General features: G+C 41.0%; 3 protein-coding genes across 3 annotated transcripts; 2 read left to right on the top strand and 1 right to left on the bottom strand.

The window, feature by feature from the left end:
• Positions 1–1222: 1222 nt before the first annotated feature.
• Positions 1223–2452, bottom strand: LOC115011355 (lipopolysaccharide-induced tumor necrosis factor-alpha factor homolog). The gene is made up of 4 exons (XM_029436491.1): positions 2291–2452; positions 2095–2193; positions 1656–1830; positions 1223–1570 (listed from the first exon to the last, which is right to left on the bottom strand). The coding sequence occupies exons 1-4, from the start codon at positions 2349–2351 to the stop codon at positions 1453–1455; spliced, it is 453 nt and encodes a 150-aa protein (XP_029292351.1). The 5' UTR covers positions 2352–2452; the 3' UTR covers positions 1223–1452.
• Positions 2453–3381: 929 nt separating this feature from the next.
• arpc1a (actin related protein 2/3 complex, subunit 1A) lies at positions 3382–9617 on the top strand. The gene is made up of 11 exons (XM_029439387.1): positions 3382–3805; positions 4427–4520; positions 4801–4905; positions 5105–5327; positions 5983–6090; positions 6223–6326; positions 6437–6545; positions 7610–7685; positions 7782–7975; positions 8597–8687; positions 8772–9617. The coding sequence occupies exons 2-11, from the start codon at positions 4457–4459 to the stop codon at positions 8808–8810; spliced, it is 1113 nt and encodes a 370-aa protein (XP_029295247.1). The 5' UTR covers positions 3382–3805; positions 4427–4456; the 3' UTR covers positions 8811–9617.
• Positions 9618–11249: 1632 nt separating this feature from the next.
• arpc1b (actin related protein 2/3 complex, subunit 1B) lies at positions 11250–16922 on the top strand. The gene is made up of 10 exons (XM_029430682.1): positions 11250–11449; positions 12041–12183; positions 13008–13112; positions 13566–13788; positions 13882–13989; positions 14347–14583; positions 14700–14775; positions 15615–15814; positions 16230–16320; positions 16501–16922. Exons 2-10 carry the CDS (start codon positions 12120–12122, stop codon positions 16537–16539), a joined length of 1143 nt encoding a protein of 380 aa, XP_029286542.1. The 5' UTR covers positions 11250–11449; positions 12041–12119; the 3' UTR covers positions 16540–16922.
• Positions 16923–17593: the final 671 nt, after the last annotated feature.

Below are 17593 nucleotides of genomic sequence, written 5' to 3'. Positions count from 1 at the left end.
TTGTTTTTAGCAGCGACTCTGCAGTTTGAAGTGCTCCGTCTCTGTGTTGCTGGTTGGTGCCATTTAGAGATGTTTTCCCTCCTGAGTCTGGAATCCAAGGCGCTTCCAGAAACACCTCCTCCACTTCCGGCATTTCTGCACGCCGATTGTTGACGTCTCTCGCCGCTCCTCCGCTGCAGCAGCAGAACAGCATCAGGTGTGAGAGTCAGTGTGAAACGGACCTCCTCCTGATGCCCGGGCCTTGTCTTCACCTCCGGTGCACGTTTTACAGAGATCTGGCTCACATGTTTTTGCTGCTGTGCCTTAGACAGGGACTCGCCTGAGCTGGAGGCTGGGAAGCTATCCGTTAGTGATGAAGGCAGTAATCTCTCCCTTCTCTTTGCATGCAGCTCGGCCACTGACACTCCTTTGGCGGTTGGCAAATAACTCCTGGGTTGGCTCTTCTTCCCCAGCTGCTTGAGGTTCAAAGCCCGTAGCTCCTTTACTGAGCCGCCTTTGTCTTCTCTTTGGACATTCGTCAAAGCAGCTTCTCTTCTGAGCTTTGTCAAAGTAGCTGTAGATGAAGTGTTGTTGATCGGTCTCTCAGACAGTCCTGACACAGAGCGTGTAATCGACACTGGTGGTATGAATGGCATTTTGGCAACACACAGGATCAAATAGGAGAGGAGTTCAGTTTTGCAGTTGAAGTGCTGGAAGAAAAAAGAAGAGGGCAACCGGAAGTAGGAAAAAGATTGACTGAGGGAGAGGAAGATACGCGGATGCATGCTCAGCCATGGAGGGGTCAGCATTCAGTGCGTTGATGCTGGGATCCAGCAGACATCCTGACAGCTTCTTATACCTGAGCAGCAGGAGAGTGTGGCATGGCAAGCTGCAAAAAGGCGTGTTTGACCTTAGACGAGGGGAATGAAGGTGGTGCTGAATCTCAAATGCTCATTACTCCGAGGCTCAAAGATCTAAAATAAACCCACACTTCTAATCCTCTGGTGTCATGTCAGTGAGGGCACGTTTACTACTTAACGTGCAAGTACACATGCAGGCTTAATCCACTCAGAACTTATTGATGAGAAGAGTGAAAGTAAGGTAGGAACCTGTATACCGGGTACTGTAGTTGTGACGGTAAAATCTGTAGAAACAAAGTCTAATTTAGGCATGACAATCTTTCTATGTGCAAGCTCAGCATTTTCTCCAGTGATTTCTTTTATAAAAGACGGAAATCGTGAAATAGATCGCCACAGAAAACATTTATTTAATAGGATTGTTACAAAACATTAAAACGCATAAATCTCGCTTTTATACATGACATGAACCAACATTTCTTCTCCATAAACAAATATATTCATTTTAAGTTATCCTGACTGATTGAAACAAACATTTTATTGCAATTGAACTTCTGTTTAAGAGACAAAACACATTAGCCATCAGATTAACATTTTGGTAGGGACTCTTGTGTGTTTATTCGCAGCAGGTCCTCCTGTGTATATGGAGGACCCTTTGACAGCGAGGACAAGTGTGATAGGCATCTTTGAAATATTTGACAAAAAAGGGAATCAGACAGCATCCAAGCACCAACCTGTGAGACAGAAATTATACATCAGTCTTCGCCTTTGTATGAATGATGCTGGGTAATAAAATAACCAGATTTAGTCTCTCCTCACCCGCATATCACAAACACAAGACACATGAACCACGCGTGCCACCCGACTTGGTAGGTGACCTGCGTGGTGACCTGTGTCTTACAGGCAGGGCAGTTTGTCAGAGCTGGCAAGCGATACAGCCGTGTTTCATAGTTCACAAACCTCAGCTTGGGAGTAAATGTAGGAGCAGGGGACACTAGAGAGAAGACATGTGGGGATAAATATAAGATGCTTATTTTCAAAATGTAACACTACAATTAAGTTGTGCAAAGAAAAAAAGTGTCCTCAAAATGTTTTTGAATTATGTAATTTTTCTTAAATTGTTCCACGTCATCCTTCACCTACAAAATGTCACTTAGAGACCCATACCGACCAGGAGGAGATGCAAAATTAAAAATATTTTAAAAACAGGCCTACTCTACATATTCAAAATGGAGGCATATGTTAGGTGAGCATGTACCTGCTAGAGGTGAGTGAGTTAAGGAGGAGGAAGGGGGTGGAGGGCTGAAAGGTGAGTGAACATGGTAGATCCTCACATTTTTCACCGTTTCACTTTCATCTGGAAGAACAATTACACGCACACACATTGTTTTTTAACTGTGAAAAACTGATAATTTCAGGCCCTGTAATTCAAGTAAATTGAGAGGATGTTTTACCTGGTACGAAGCACTGTGGAGGTTTTGTAAACGTCTCATCCTCTTTTGTTTTGTTCTCCATTTAACAATTTGTGTGTAGCACAGAAAAAAGGGAGCAATATTCTGAACGTGTTTGCAGTCAGCAGTCTACCAGGTGCGATGGAGAAGTACTGATTGAGCTCTCCTCTGATTGGTTTAAGATCCTATTACCCACAAGGCAATAGCAGGGTGAACTTTAAAATGGGCAAAACTTGATTTGGAGGTTGTTCTTTTAGGTTGCACTGTGGAGCGTGCCACCTTGTTTAGGTTTACTGCAGATTTAATGGAGAATGCGTGTCTGTAATTTTGAAGCCCCTCAATTTCATTCACTTCCATTTGAATTTTTAAAAGGTTTAGATGTGTACTGTTGCCAAATAAACACTATAGAATGACAGGTGTGTGTTGGATTAAAGTTACTTTGATCACTGCATAGGTACCTGCAATAACGGGCATCGATTAAATGTTAAATTCTGTGGTGGATGATGAAAGATTAAAACACATGTACTCTCTTTTGACCACCATGGCATCAACTTACTTGTATTGATCTGATCATAATAACAACTGATCATAATCAACTCTCCAGCACAAATAAAGTATATTGTCAGAATAATGATCATATTCTTATTTGCAGTGCATTGAACATGACACACTAATGTGGACTTCAAATAAGCTATGAACCTATAAGGCCCCAGCACAGGATGTACAGGTTAGGAACATGGCCAGATCAGCCTTCTTTGGGGGCCATGGTGTAAAAGTGAGTCTGTTTAAGTACATTGAGAGCAATAGAAAAAGGAGTCAAACTCATTGTATGTGGACACATGCTTGGCCATTAAAGCTCATTCTGACCGAGTATTTAAATGATGAAATATAATTTAATTGTGTTTATTTAGACATTATGCAACATGTAAGCACAAAAACTAGATTTTTTACAAAGGGACCATGTCCAAGACAGGGACTCAAGATCAGGTAGCCTAATAACTCAGGCCCATCTTTCAGGTGCTTTCATTGGACATTTGGTAATCATTACATTATCTCAGTTCATAAAGACTGACACTGTGGGTCATCCATAGCCACTGCTAGTTTTATGGGAGATTAGTCCACAAAATGCACTAGATGGTGGTGTTTTGTAACCGGTTAGGCAACTTTGGATGTTTCTATTTGAACCACTAGAGGAGCTCTTTCGCACTCGTCGTAGATTGTGTGGAGACGTCGATGTGAACGAGCCGAGGTTTCCCAGTTGAATGTATCGGCTAGCGTGATGAGGCTAAGCTAGCTGTCAGCCAGGCATCCACGGGTTTTGCTGCCGAGTTAGCTACCGGATGCTCCCGGTCGTATCCTACTGGCCGTCTTGACATTCCCTCAACATTCCTGGACGAATTCGTGTCGACTGACCAGAGTCCGCGAATTCAGGTCCATTCCTGATCTAACCTTTCCCCGCTAGCGTAATTTAGCTTGCCGGCTAACGAGAGTGCACACTCGGAGAACCGGACTGACGAGGTAAGTTAGCATGCGGGCTAGTGGAATGTACGGCTACCCGTAGCAAGTGAAGGCATCTCCCGCAAGGAAAACCCGGGGTCTGACAGAGTAGAAGAGGCCTCCTGGTTAACGTGTGAATAGCAACACGTCTTTACATTTCTCAAATTGACCAATCTGGCTGCTAGGCCTATTTGACACCGGTGAACAGTAAGCTAGCAATTTTGATGTTTTGCTGTTGATTTAACATTACCGACTAAACTAGTAAGGTAAATTGTTATATTATAGAAACTTAGCTAGCTAAGCAAGCCGATTTAATTTCATAAAAGTGTTAAACTATGTGTTTCACTATGGGGGAAAGTAAGCTGGCCAACGTTGGTAATATTTAAGCTAACGTTAACATTGGCTTGATAAAGCAGCCTTTCAATGTTTTGACTAATTGCGTTTAGCTAACGTTAATGCTAACAATCCGAGTTACGTAGCAATAAAGTTAACAGCTGTCCCATTTGAGAAATACTTGAACAGACTTTTTATAATCGCTGTCATCTGTGGATGCCGGTAGAGGCGAAGTTCAGTTCAGCTGTTGGATCTGGATGTGTGTTTGTCGCTAGTTGCTAAACTAAGTTTTGCTGTGTGACTTCTCAGACTTCCACTTAAGGACCACACCCAGACAAGATGTCCCTTCACCAGTTTCTGTTGGAACCCATCACCTGCCACGCGTGGAACCACGACAGGACACGTGAGGCTCAAATATTTCCTCCTGTATTTCACTGTACGACCTGGGACATTAAAAAAAAAATGAGCGAAACCACTACCATGGAATTTGAAATACTATCGTTAGTATATATATTCATGTCAACAACTTCAGCCACAAAAACAATATTTTTTGCTTTTAGGATTTGTGAACCTTTCCATTGAGTAGTCCAGCTCATTATTTGGCAGATACTAGACACTGGTCTAGTTTGTTTACCTGTACTCCATCCTGTTAACCTGCTGATTTTATATTTTATTTTCTCCAGAAATTGCAATCAGTCCAAATAACCATGAAGTCCATATCTACAAGAAGAGTGGCAACCAGTGGGTTAAGACTCATGAACTGAAGGAGCACAATGGACACATAACAGGTATTTAATCAGGCTGCATAAGACTCATTTGTTCTTATAACCCACAAACAAGTCAAACAAGTGTGTCTGGTAAAGTCATTAACATGAGTTGACACATGTCTGATTCTGTAAAAGCTCTCGAGTGTGCCGTCATGATACAGTTCATGTTTGTTGCAATAGTCAGCAAGTAATTACATAATCTCTCTTTGTTGTGTTGTAGGTATTGACTGGGCTCCCAAAAGTGACCGTATAGTGACATGTGGAGCAGACCGTAACGCCTATGTGTGGTCGCAGAAGGAGGGCGTATGGAAGCCCACACTGGTCATCCTCAGGATCAACCGAGCCGCCACCTTCGTCAAGTGGTCTCCACTGGAGAACAAGTTTGCAGTCGGAAGTGGTGCTCGACTCATTTCTGTCTGCTACTTTGAGTCCGAGAATGACTGGTGAGACTATTTGTACAATCATACGGCGTTTTATTGAAATAGATACAACATAGACGCAAGATTCTGGCCAAATTTATATTTCTGATTGTTTTTGCTAAATGCTTTTATCAGGAGGATTATCAGTTATTTTGAATTCAATATATATAGTGTGTTGTCACTTTTTAAGTGCAGTATTGCAGTTGGATGGTATAATTGTGACACTTATTTCTGTCTTTCTGTGGAAAGATTTCCAGCCACATTAAATACTCATTTATTACTTTGCGACACAGCAACAACCTCGAGGCAGATGTGGTTTGTTGTCACCTGGTTTACAACCAAAGGACTGTATGTCCAATGATTTATGAATGTCCTTTCCAAGGCTTGAAATATTGTCACTGCCAGTCTGTTCAGTTTCACTTCGCTCATTGATTCATGTCTGCAAGTCTCTCCGTCTGTCAAACTAGGGCCGCCTTATTCTTATTCTTCATTTTTGTTTTGCTGGATGTGTTGTGTTAAATTGTCAGCAGACAATAAAACAAACAGTTCAGTTTTACTGAACTACACCCACCCTCCAATTTGAATGTCAGATTAATTGATTTTATACATAAATATTAGGTAGAAGTGCTGAAGTTTTCACTTTCCATTTATAAGATGTCTGCTTTTTCAAATGTTTTAGGTGGGTGAGCAAGCACATCAAGAAGCCAGTACGCTCCACCGTCCTCAGTCTGGACTGGCATCCCAACAACATCCTGCTGGCTGCTGGATCCTGTGACTTCAAATGCAGGTGAATGTTGTTAACGGTGAAAGTTAAGAGATGAAGATTAAATGATTGAAAACCCGCCAACGTCCTCACTTGCTATTTTTGCTTTCTGCTTTTTGCTTCTACCCGCCCCTCCCCTCCCTCTCTGGCCTCCAGGGTGTTCTCAGCCTACATTAAGGAGGTGGAAGAGAAACCAGGCCCCACACCCTGGGGCAGCAAGATGCCATTTGGGGCTGTGCTAGCAGAATTTGGAGGAGCGGGTCTGTATCTTTGTCTTTATATGTGTTGGTAAAAATGTTCTTTCATATGACTTGCAGTAACACTTTGAACTAACCAGAGCTGCCTCTTTTATCCCCTTTGTGTCTGTTAGGTGGAGGGGGTTGGGTCCACTCTGTCTCGTTCTCAGCCTCTGGTAACCGCCTGGCCTGGGTCAGCCATGATAGCACTGTCACTGTGGTGGACAGCTCTAAGACTGCCAGGTATATTCATTTCCACCCAAAGAGGGATCCTGGATGTGATTGTACCCAGCAGGTTTCCCAGATTAAACATGCCCTGTGGAGTAAACAAACATTATGTTTACATTCAGTGTTACTCTCCAAAATGTCTTGAGGCCAAACAAATCTGCTTAGTGCATTTCCGTCCTCATAAAACATTTTGTTTGTCAATTTTTAAAGTATTTTAAATCCTGCATTGTTTACATCATACAGCGATAGTGTAAAATCATTGACAGGACTGTGCATGGTAAACAAAACGGGGAACTAAATAAATATCTGGAATAATTTGTTTATTTAATTAACACTACAGGAAGATTACAAATATGGCAGAAGTGATGGTTGCTATACTACAAACAAAGTAGAAGTTGGCATGTTTTTGTCAAATATTTCAGTGAGTATAAATGCCAGTACACTCGGTGTTGAAGGAGATGCCGCTGGAAAATCAGACGGTATAGTCCAAAAGGACTGACGAGTGAAAACTGTGAAGTTTCAGCTACTAATGAAAGAGCAAGTTTTAGAACAACCACTTTTGTTTTTACAGCAACTAAATACAGTAAATGAGATAAAATGTTCATCCTCTAAACCAAACAGGGTGAAGGGATGGAGAGATTTCTCTTTTTAAGCGACAGATGTTCGTAGATGTTGAGGTGAATGCGTTTAAAGGGATTTCATGATCTCCAAAAAATGACTAACCCCTTTCATGAAATTAAAATATTCTCCCACGCATTCATCATGTTGAAAAAGCAACTAATCACATTAACAAAAAAAAACATCAATAAAATGAATGTGCTTTTACTGCATGAGAATACATTTAGATTTATTCTTTATATTGTTGGCCACCAATTTATTAGAAAAGATAATAAACGGGAATAATAGAGTGGATGTCAAATACGTCAATAGAGCTTTTAATCCAGACTAGTTTGAAGGAGCAGCGTTATTCAAGTGGTCAATAAAGGGTTGCCAGATGTTTAATCTTTTTTTAAGTACAATAAAAACCAGTTGATTCTCAAGATGATAATTAATGTGTGTGTGTGTGTTTGTGTGTTTAGTCCTTCACAGCTGAAGACGGAGTTTCTTCCTCTCCTCAGTGTCATTTTTGTTTCAGAGAACAGTCTAGTAGCTGCGGTAAGAATAAACAGACGCTACATATTTCCAAGCACAAATATATAATAAGTAAGGAATGTGATTTTTATTTTTTATTAATATTGTCTGCGTCTTCAGGGCCACGACTGTTGCCCCATGCTGTTCCGTTGCGACGACGGTGGAACACTGACATTTGTGTCAAAGCTCGACCTCCCCAAGCAGAGTATCCAGAGGAACATCTCCGCCATGGAGCGCTTCAGGAACATGGACAAGAGAGCCACCACCGAGGACCGCAACACTGCCCTGGACACACTGCACCAGAACAGCATCACGTAAGTAACACTAACTGGAATCAACGAAGAAAAAAAGTATTGGCTGGAATAGATCATATTGGAAGCTCAGTGGAGCGCTGCATCCAATATATACATTTTATTAAAAGTCCCAGTCTTCTTTATTAGTAACAAAAACAGGCTCTGTATAAACACAGGGAGTCGAACCTCCGCAGCATGTACCAGAGTATTCTTTGGAAAGATTTATTTAGTAGATTTAACTTAGTTTAAGGAATAGTTTGACATTTTGGGATACAAGCTCATTTATTTTCTTGCTAGTGGCAGCAGCTGGTTAGCTTAGTTTAGCACAAAGACCGTACAGAGCCAGGCTAGCTACTTTCCCCTACTTCCAAAGGGAATAAAATCCACATATCGGCACATGCAGCTCACTGATTTGTTTAATCTGTGCAAAGAAACGGTGTAAAAGCAGCTCTTTGTGGTTTTACGGCAGTATTTCTTGGTCTATCCTTATTTCCCTAAATGTCCAACTTCTCTATGGAGGATCAGAACCATCGCACTCTTGTCGTGGCAATATAGTGAAATCCATCGTCATGATTTTCTCTAATATAACTTCTTCACCCCTTTTTGAAACTGTCTTTATGTTTCTATATGTCTGGTTCTTAGCCAAGTGTCTATCTATGAAGGAGACAAAAGGGATTGTCGCAAGTTCTGCACCACGGGCATCGATGGAGCAATGACCATTTGGGACTTCAAGGTACAAACGCACACAAATCCTCTTCAGAGATGAATTTTCTCAGATGTCCTCAGCTCTAACTCTATCGTGTGTTTACCTCCTCAGAGTCTAGAAGCTTCAATCCAGGGTCTCCGCATCATGTGAAGAAATCTTGTAAATGAATGAAGAAAACGCAGCAGGCCTCATTTCTCCCCCTCGCCGCCCTCCCTCCTCTCCTCTCCCCTTTACACCTAACCCCCGCTGCTCCTGCGACGCAGCCAGTAACACGTATAACTGACCCCCTAATCGAGTGTCTGCTGAAGCACTGATCAGACCATAACACACTATTGTGGGTGTGTGCAAACACTCTCACGCGCACACACTAAAGTACACAAACACTCATACACTACACACACACTGAGCTGACGTGTGACATCACTGTTGATTTTTTTTTTTTGTTTGTTTGTTTTTAAATGAAGGTTAACCAGGTGTCAAAGTGGGACGGTCCTCTGACACGTATTAAAACGTGACGTGAAATGTGTGTTTTTATGTTCTCTAACCTCCTGTACCAAAAGTTGAACACTAAAAGGTGCGTTTTATCCAAAAGTCAGACTGTATTTCACCTCAGTTCAAACTTAACATGATCTCCGAATATCAATGTTTAGTAGAACGGAGGACGTGATGCTTTACTTCCTGGAGGATAGTAAGTATTCTCCAGCAGGTGAAGTCATTGTTTAGATTAGGACCCGGGTTATTGATATTCTGAGGTCATGTTGCTGGTTGGCTGTAGAGAGCTGTGCAGGATCTGATGGTGGAGAGAGAAAGCAGCTGTCTAAACTCTGTGCGGAGTCACAACTGACCAGCTCTAGGCTCTGTAGCTACTTCACTAAAACCACACAAGATGGAGGATTTCTATGTAACTGATCATGAAGTAGACATGAAATAAAGATGAAGTACATTTACAGAACTCAACTCACTCGACTGTTCTCTTCATTTGTCTTTGCCTCTCACAGACTAGATACCTTTAGTGGATCTGCAGTCCTAGTTCCTTTGCATTCCACATTTGTTCTTGTGTGCTTAAAACAATTTCTTAGGCGGAGAGTCGTTAGAGTATCAGATATTGGTTAACTTATACATTCTGAGTTTCTGCTAGAAAGAGCGGGTTCCTGAAATATAAGATGAAAATGACCATATGTACCATGCGCTAAGAGCAGGTTAAGTAACAATCACGTGTTTCTTCATTGCCCTAAATGTGCAATTATTACAGACCAGTTTAAATGACACGAGGAGGTAGCTGGAGAAAAACCCTTGAAGCTCCAGTAGTGCTTAAGCTTCATATCATTACTCTTTTTGTATTAGTAATGCATTTTTAACAAGACTTAAGTGTTCACAGCCGTGCTGGACTCTGTGAGGCTTTACTAATTTACAGCTGTGCTTTAAACTAAATGCTAGTTTAGCATGTAGCCTGTTTACCATCTTAGCGTAATGTGCTAACATTTGATAACTAGCAGTAAACGTTGAGTGAAACTCGGGCTGAAGGGAATGTTTTGCAGATACTTAGTCATAAACCAAAGAATATAAGAAATGACAATGTTGAGCTCATAGTAGCTAGATGAATGTGAAGGCTGTGCCCTCCTAAAGCAACTAGCATGGCTAAAACAGCACGTTTGTGTACATAGTCATGAAGGCCTCTGCCTCCTATACAACTAAATTAAGGAAATATCTTGTTTATATTTCTTAGATTTACATGTACATTAATTAATACAAAAGTCTAGGGTCACACTCTACGGATGTCCAAGAGAAAAGTATAACAAATAAAACGAAATAGAATTAAGGCCTCTCGGGTCCATTTCATGTCCTTCTAGTTACCAATTGTAAGAAAAACAGAATGTCTACTAAAGCTATAGAATTTAGTTATAAGGTTTTTACTTTTAGTTTTAGCTTGAAGGTTTTCGACTGTCAGTTATATAATCTTCCTCTTAACCCCAAATGGAAATTATGCAAAGTGAGGAAGTCGACACCTTTTTACACAGATTTTCTAATGAATTTAAAGTACAAAGCGAGGGGAGTTGTTTTATACAAAGCATGAAAACGTTGGGAGTTGGGATATCTTAACTGTTAAGAGGAAATATAACTCAAAATACATGAAAGAAACAGGGGTTAATATATTCTATAGTTAACCTTTTTTCTCCTTCTATAGTCACCACTCTTTCCTCCCCCGTTTGCAGTTTACTTTTCTTCCCTCCCCTTCTACTTGTTCCTCTTTCTTTTTCAGAAGTGGCCATATGTCCCTCCCCCTTCTTTTCTGTCTTTCATGCCTTTTTTCGCTTCCCCCTTCAGTTTCCACTTCCTCCTTTTTGTAGAACATTGTATTGTGTTCATGCTCCTCCCTCTCGTCCTAGCTTTACTGAAGCAACAAAAACTTTTTCTCCTTTCTCTTTTGTTTCTGTTCAAAACTAAATATTTGCTCACATTTCTGAACTGTTACACCCATGATCTTTTCTGCCTCAAGTATAAGCCTGAATAAACTTCCTGTATGTCTCCCCTACAGAGCTACACTGTACCCTCCTCCACTTCCCCCTCTGACCTCTCCTCCCTCTCCTCAACTCAGCGTCTCTCTTCCTGAGCTCACTCTGTCGTTGGCGTTCGCGTTGACTGGCCAGAGTCCGCGAGCTGAACACCCTCATCTTTATTTGATCTGCCACCTTCCTCTGTCTCTCCCTTCTTTATATCTCTCTCTATCTCTCTCTCTCTCTCTTCATAACAGCAGCTATTCAGCCATTCATCTCAGTCCAGCCCTCAGGGTAAGTAACCTAGAAAATATATAACAGTTGACTGAGTATATTTAGACATGTCAGTAATGCGTACTCACACACACACCCACACACATACAGACTTGTAAGTGAAGTGCCTTTTAAAGGGAAAAGCTAAAAGTGGGCAACAGGCACTCCAACCCACACACACTCACTCAGAGCACAGAAACGTGGATGTTATTATGTAGAATATTGAATCAGTGCTTATAACATAACGGACTGTGATAGAGATGTTTGTCTTTATTTCCTGGGTGTGTGCGCTGGCTGTGAAGTGTAATGTTTGTTTGGGGGACGTGTGTTATCCTTGAACTGCATCATTCCTCTCATGCCTCTGATAGTCTGGATTTCATTAACACAACCTGACTGAGATAAGTTCAGTGTTTTTGTGTGCACAAAGGGTTAAAAATCAGCTGATGGTGTGGGTTTCTTTTAACTTTTCAATGTAACTAACCAGTCTGAACCAACCCTGACTGCATCTTGATAAATAGTTCTGTAAATTAAATGATACTTTTTAAATTGTTTTCTGTGTTTTATTTCCCTTTCTGCTTCTTACTTATAACAACTGAACTTCTGTTTTTCTAGACTTGACCGTTATCTCCAAGCTCACCAACCACTGGTTCCTCAAACTCCTTCCTGGTCTGTTTCTAACATCTGATTGGCTATGGCGTACCATAGTTTCCTGCTGGAACCAATTAGCTGCCATGCCTGGAACAAAGATTGTACCCGTAAGTCTGCTCGCCATCTCTGATTGGTCACTCTGGGCTTATATTTCAGTGGCTCTGAGTCGTCTCCCTTCTGAACTGCATACAGTTTCAATCACAGACATCATGGAACATCTTGCTTCAGCTAGAGTCTGCGCCAAAGAACAAGAAGTGTAATAGTTGGAGGTCTGTGATTGGCTCCCAGGTGGCAGAGGTATTTCCTGTTTCCTGTAACAGTAAGGGTGGTGTCTGCAGGCCTTTCTGAGAGGCTCTTGTGCTCCGTTAGCTGCAGGAAACTAATGCCATATTTGGCTGTTTTGATCAGAGCTTTGGATTCTGAGCAAAGCGGATATAACAAGCGGCTGTGGTCGAGCCATAGAGTCATACAGTTGCAGTTTCACTCAACTTGTAAACTAAACACTTAAGTTTGCTCAGCTGGCAGGCTGAACACTCAAAAAAAACAAAAATGCATACTAGAGCACCCACACTGCTGCTCTCGGACAAACACGGCTTCTGACTCATCTGCTGACTAAAACATGTGCAGGGTTTGCTACATTATTATGGGAAGGAAGGTTGCAGTTCTCGCACATTGTCTATTTAAAGATACCATGTGTCTGTGTGCTGCCTGCAGGCAGATACATACTGTATTTCTCTAGTTTTTCCATTTTCTCATGCACCCTGTCAGCTGTTTGGTGTTCCACTCCACTGATCAGCCCTACAAACGTCTTCCGTCAATCACTCTCTACTTTCTCCTCACACTGAGGAATTTCCCGTTTATATGTTTAACTGTTTTTACAGCACTGTCTCTATTGATGCGCAGTGTACTTAAATGTGTTTCTGTGCTTCAGAGATCGCCCTGTGCCCCAACAACCACGAGGTTCACATCTACAAGAAGGATGGGATCAAGTGGACCCGGATCCATGAGCTGAAGGAGCACAATGGGCAGGTGACAGGTGAGACACAGACTCACAGGGATTTACTTTCATAACTTTTGTATTTGTTTTCCACAAAGAGACGTTCCGTTGAACATGCTACGTGAACTTGTTGTGTAGCAAATAGTTCAATAAATAAATAATTGAATTCACTATTTGATTTTCAGTGAATGGTGCTGCATGTCCCTGTACATGTCTGTCCTGTGCAGTGATACCTGATAAACAAAGTGGAGGATTTAAACATTTATTATATTATATTATATATCGACATTTTTGGAAATACACTTATTTGCCCTCTTAGTTGAGAGTTAGACGAGAATATCAATACCTCTTTCTGTCTGTAGAGAGCCAGCCGCTGGTTAGCTTAGCTTAGCTTAGCACAAAGACTAGAAACAGCAGCTTTGTCCAAATGTAACAAAATCCACTTACCAGCTCATAATAAAGGATAACAATTAGAGTTCCTTTCTCATGCAGGTATCGACTGGGCTACGGACAGTAACCGTATAGTTACTTGCGGAGCGGACCGTAACGCCTACGTGTGGACCCTAAAAGAGGGCACATGGAAGCCCACCCTGGTCATCCTCAGGATCAACCGCGCTGCACGCTGCGTGAAGTGGTCGCCACGAGAGAACAAGTTTGCTGTTGGCAGCGGCTCCCGCCTGATCTCCATCTGCTACTTTGAGCAGGAAAATGACTGGTGAGGTTTTATTGGACAGCTTATTGCCACTTGTTTACATGGAAGGCTGCATTTAATTATTGTTAACCATATGTTTGTTGATGTTATTTATAGGTGGGTGTGTAAGCACATCAAGAAGCCGATCCGCTCCACCATCCTCAGTCTGGACTGGCATCCAAACAACGTCCTGCTGGCTGCTGGATCCTGTGACTTCAAATGCAGGTATCAGTGATTTAAAAGAGGCACACAGCTGTGTTACTACACTTCTGGGGACATTTTAATGACTACATTTAATACCTTTTAATACAACTACTACTTCTGACTACTCTGTACATCTGGCACCGATTGCCAGATAAACAGTTAAAAGATTCCATTACGTATATTTCATTAACGATCTCTACACATTCCATTTAGCTTGCATATCACACAAATACAATATAAAGACAGCACAGAATTAAAAAATAATCTAATTGATATGCACCTCCAAGTATTGATCAGCCATTGTTTTCGTCATCTTTGCCTCCTTCTCTCTTCCTTGTATCTTGTTCACATACTGACCTCTCTTGCCCTTGCCCAAAGGGTGTTTTCCGCCTACATCAAGGAGGTGGAGGAGAAGCCCGGCCCCACTTCCTGGGGCAGCAAGATGCCGTTCGGAGAGATGTTGTTTGAGTCTACCGAGTCTGGAGCAGCAGGTCAGACCTCAGCTGGAGGCGGAGGTTGGGTGCACAGCGTGTGCTTCTCACACTCCGGCAACCGCCTGGCCTGGACCTCCCATGACTCCACTGTGTCTGTCGCAGAGGGAGGCAAGACCAGCACGTAAGAGAGGGCGGGGCAGCAAAACTGTGTGTTTATATGTGTTGTGTGTGTGTGTGTGTGTGTGCATGTGTGTGCATGTGTGTGTGTGCACCCTGACCTTTGTTATGACTCCACAGGGTGAACAGTCTGAGGTCTGAGACTCTTCCTCTGCTGTGTGTCACCTTCATCACTGAGAACAGCTTAGTAGCAGCTGTGAGTATTTAATACATATCCAACATTTATTCTGAATATATTCAGTTGTTAATTAATCAGTTTATTTTATTTTAATCCACATTTACTTATTGTGTGTGTGTCTGACTAACTGATGAGGGAGCTTTGCAATATTTACGACTCCATTCAACAAGGGAATCAAATGTGTAAAACAACTTTAAAACCAATCATATTTATAATGTTCATACATATTTAATATTTAATCTAATTATGGGTTATATGAGCTCTTAGTCATTTATCTTTATTTTACTGCCCACTATAGCACCACTTTACATGTTTTATCTGTTAAAAAATGTAATGTAACAGTAACTCAATGTTTCAGTAATGTCAGTTAAACAGAAGCAATATATATATATATATATAATATTTGCTATCTAAGGCTAGCGAGCCACTATAAGCTAACGGTCATACCAGATCAAGTAAGTAAGTAGCAACAAAACCTTTGATTGTTGTTTTTTTTGCAATAAAACATCATATTTCTTGTGAATTGAACATTTCATTTTGAAAAGGAAGAATGTGTTGTTTCTTCTTTTAAAAGATAAATAGTCTTGCTTTAAAACCACAATGTGTATAAAGTCACTTTCTTGCTTTGGCGCCTCCCAGTGGTAGTATTAAAAGAAACATTGTTCCAGATGGGGACACAAGCGGTTGACGTCAAAATAATTTCAAAGATTGTGCACATATTAGCTTTAAGCTTTCTAGCTTTATCTTGATATCACAACCAAAATCACAGGCGATATATAGTCTCATATTACCATACTGATATTATTTCCATATACAATATCTTTCAGCTCCATCCTCATGTGTTTCTGTTCCTTCAGGGCCACGACTGTTACCCGGTGCTGTTTGTGTACGACAGTGCCAAAGCCAGCTTGACATTTGGTGGAAAGCTGGACGTTCCTAAGCAGACGGCCCAGAAGGTCATCAATGCCAGGGAACGTTTCCAGAACCTGGACCGTCGGGCCTCAGAGACCCAGAGCACCGAGAAGGACCTGAACACCCTGCACAAGAACAGCATCAGGTGAGGAGAGAGAGAAAATGCATGCTTTGATCTGGACTGCAGATCAGTCATCAAAACTGCTGGGTTTCCAATTAGTTGTTTATGTCTAAGTCAAGAGTAAGTACATCTCTTATGAGTGCATTTCTTTTCATTTAATGGCACATAATAGTCTGATTTTCCTCTCATTAATACGGGTAAGAGTAAAAGAACAGTCTATTTTTTATTTTACCACCTGTGCAGTTTTCTCAAAGGGAAAAACAAAAGCACTTATTTGTCTTCTGTCCGCTAGAAATAGTTAATTATTTAAATTCAAAGGAGTGAGTACTTATTTGCATATACATACAACACATCATCATCGTTGAATAAAGCTAATGTTTTTGCAACTTCACATGCTTGTGCGTGCACAGACATTGACTTGTCTCAAACAATATTTCAGCCAAATCTCAGTTCTGGAAGGAGGACGAAACCAGTGCACCAAGTTCTGCACCACTGGCATGGATGGAGGACTGGGCATCTGGGATGTCAAGGTAACACACACACATACACACGCACACACACACACACACACACACACGCACACACACACACACGCACACAATGCACAGAATACACTGATATGGTAAAAAATCAAATGTTTTGTTAAATCATGTTGTCATGTTTTACCAGATAATATAATAATATAATAATATTTGTTTTCTTATTTTCAGTCTCTGGAGTCTGCAATGAAGAACTTAAAGATAGTCTGAACCGAAGTCACTCCGCCCAAAGTATATTCGCTTCTGGAGATATGAAGAAAAACTGCTGCCTTATTACACAAAGCTTCTTTGCCTTATTTTAATCAGGTATTTTTTTTATATACAAGTTAAACGATCAGACTCAAGTCAAACAGTGTTTGTAATCCCTCTGAAGCTCTTTGCTGAGCTCGTTTAACTCAACACTGTAAACAGAGGGACTGACCACAGGTCTGCAAACGGTACTTAATGAGTTAGATTAGTATAATCAGAGAGAGCTCCATCTGAGCTCAATGCTTAAAGTAGAACTTTTGTATTAATCATGATGAAAGGCTACATTATGTGTTAAAAGCTTATGCTGGTCATAATATGCATTTAATAAATGATTTCATTCATTACAGGTGTGTCTTGTGGCTTATTATAACTTACAAACAGCAGTTGTAATAATAATAAAATATATATAATAAATGGATTTAGCGTTTCTCCACCAGAATTATTTCCCGGTAGTGCGGAGAAAGGTTTGAAACAGATCCTGTGGAAAATTAGTAAAAAATGTAATAGAACATTTTAATCTAACATTTAAATAATCAACATAATTCACAGGCTTTTTTGGTGGCTTGTCAAAAACATGAGAAGGGTTGTACTGGTGTAATCTGGACTCTTCAAAGAAAAGCTTTTACTTTTCTACTACTTCAGAAATGTGTTCTGGCTGTATTGTGTTCTAAATGAATAATATCCTGCCATGAAAGTAACTAATGTCATTTAAATAAAATATGATGGCTCTTCCAGCGAACAGCAAGCAATTTTGTTGCTGCTGTCAGACCTGTAAGACACAGTACACTGTTCATACACTAGACACTATTGGATAGACGTACCTACACTTCTTGGCTATCATGTGATGATATTAATATGCATTGGAACATAGTTCACACTATAAAGGTACCAGGCCACTGCCTCACCAGATGCAACTTGTGGGGAAGACACTGTTATAGAATATAAACAGCAAACGCTTTTAGATGAGTTTTCAAATGAACCACACTCAGGTTTTTAGAGCCATCTAAGCTCAATT

The sequence above is a fragment of the Cottoperca gobio genome, chromosome 1, assembly GCF_900634415.1.
Source record: "Cottoperca gobio chromosome 1, fCotGob3.1, whole genome shotgun sequence".
In the NCBI taxonomy this organism is placed as follows: domain Eukaryota; kingdom Metazoa; phylum Chordata; class Actinopteri; order Perciformes; family Bovichtidae; genus Cottoperca; species Cottoperca gobio.
The sequence above is the reverse complement of the archived record's forward strand: the minus strand, read 5'-3'. Positions and strand labels throughout refer to the sequence as shown.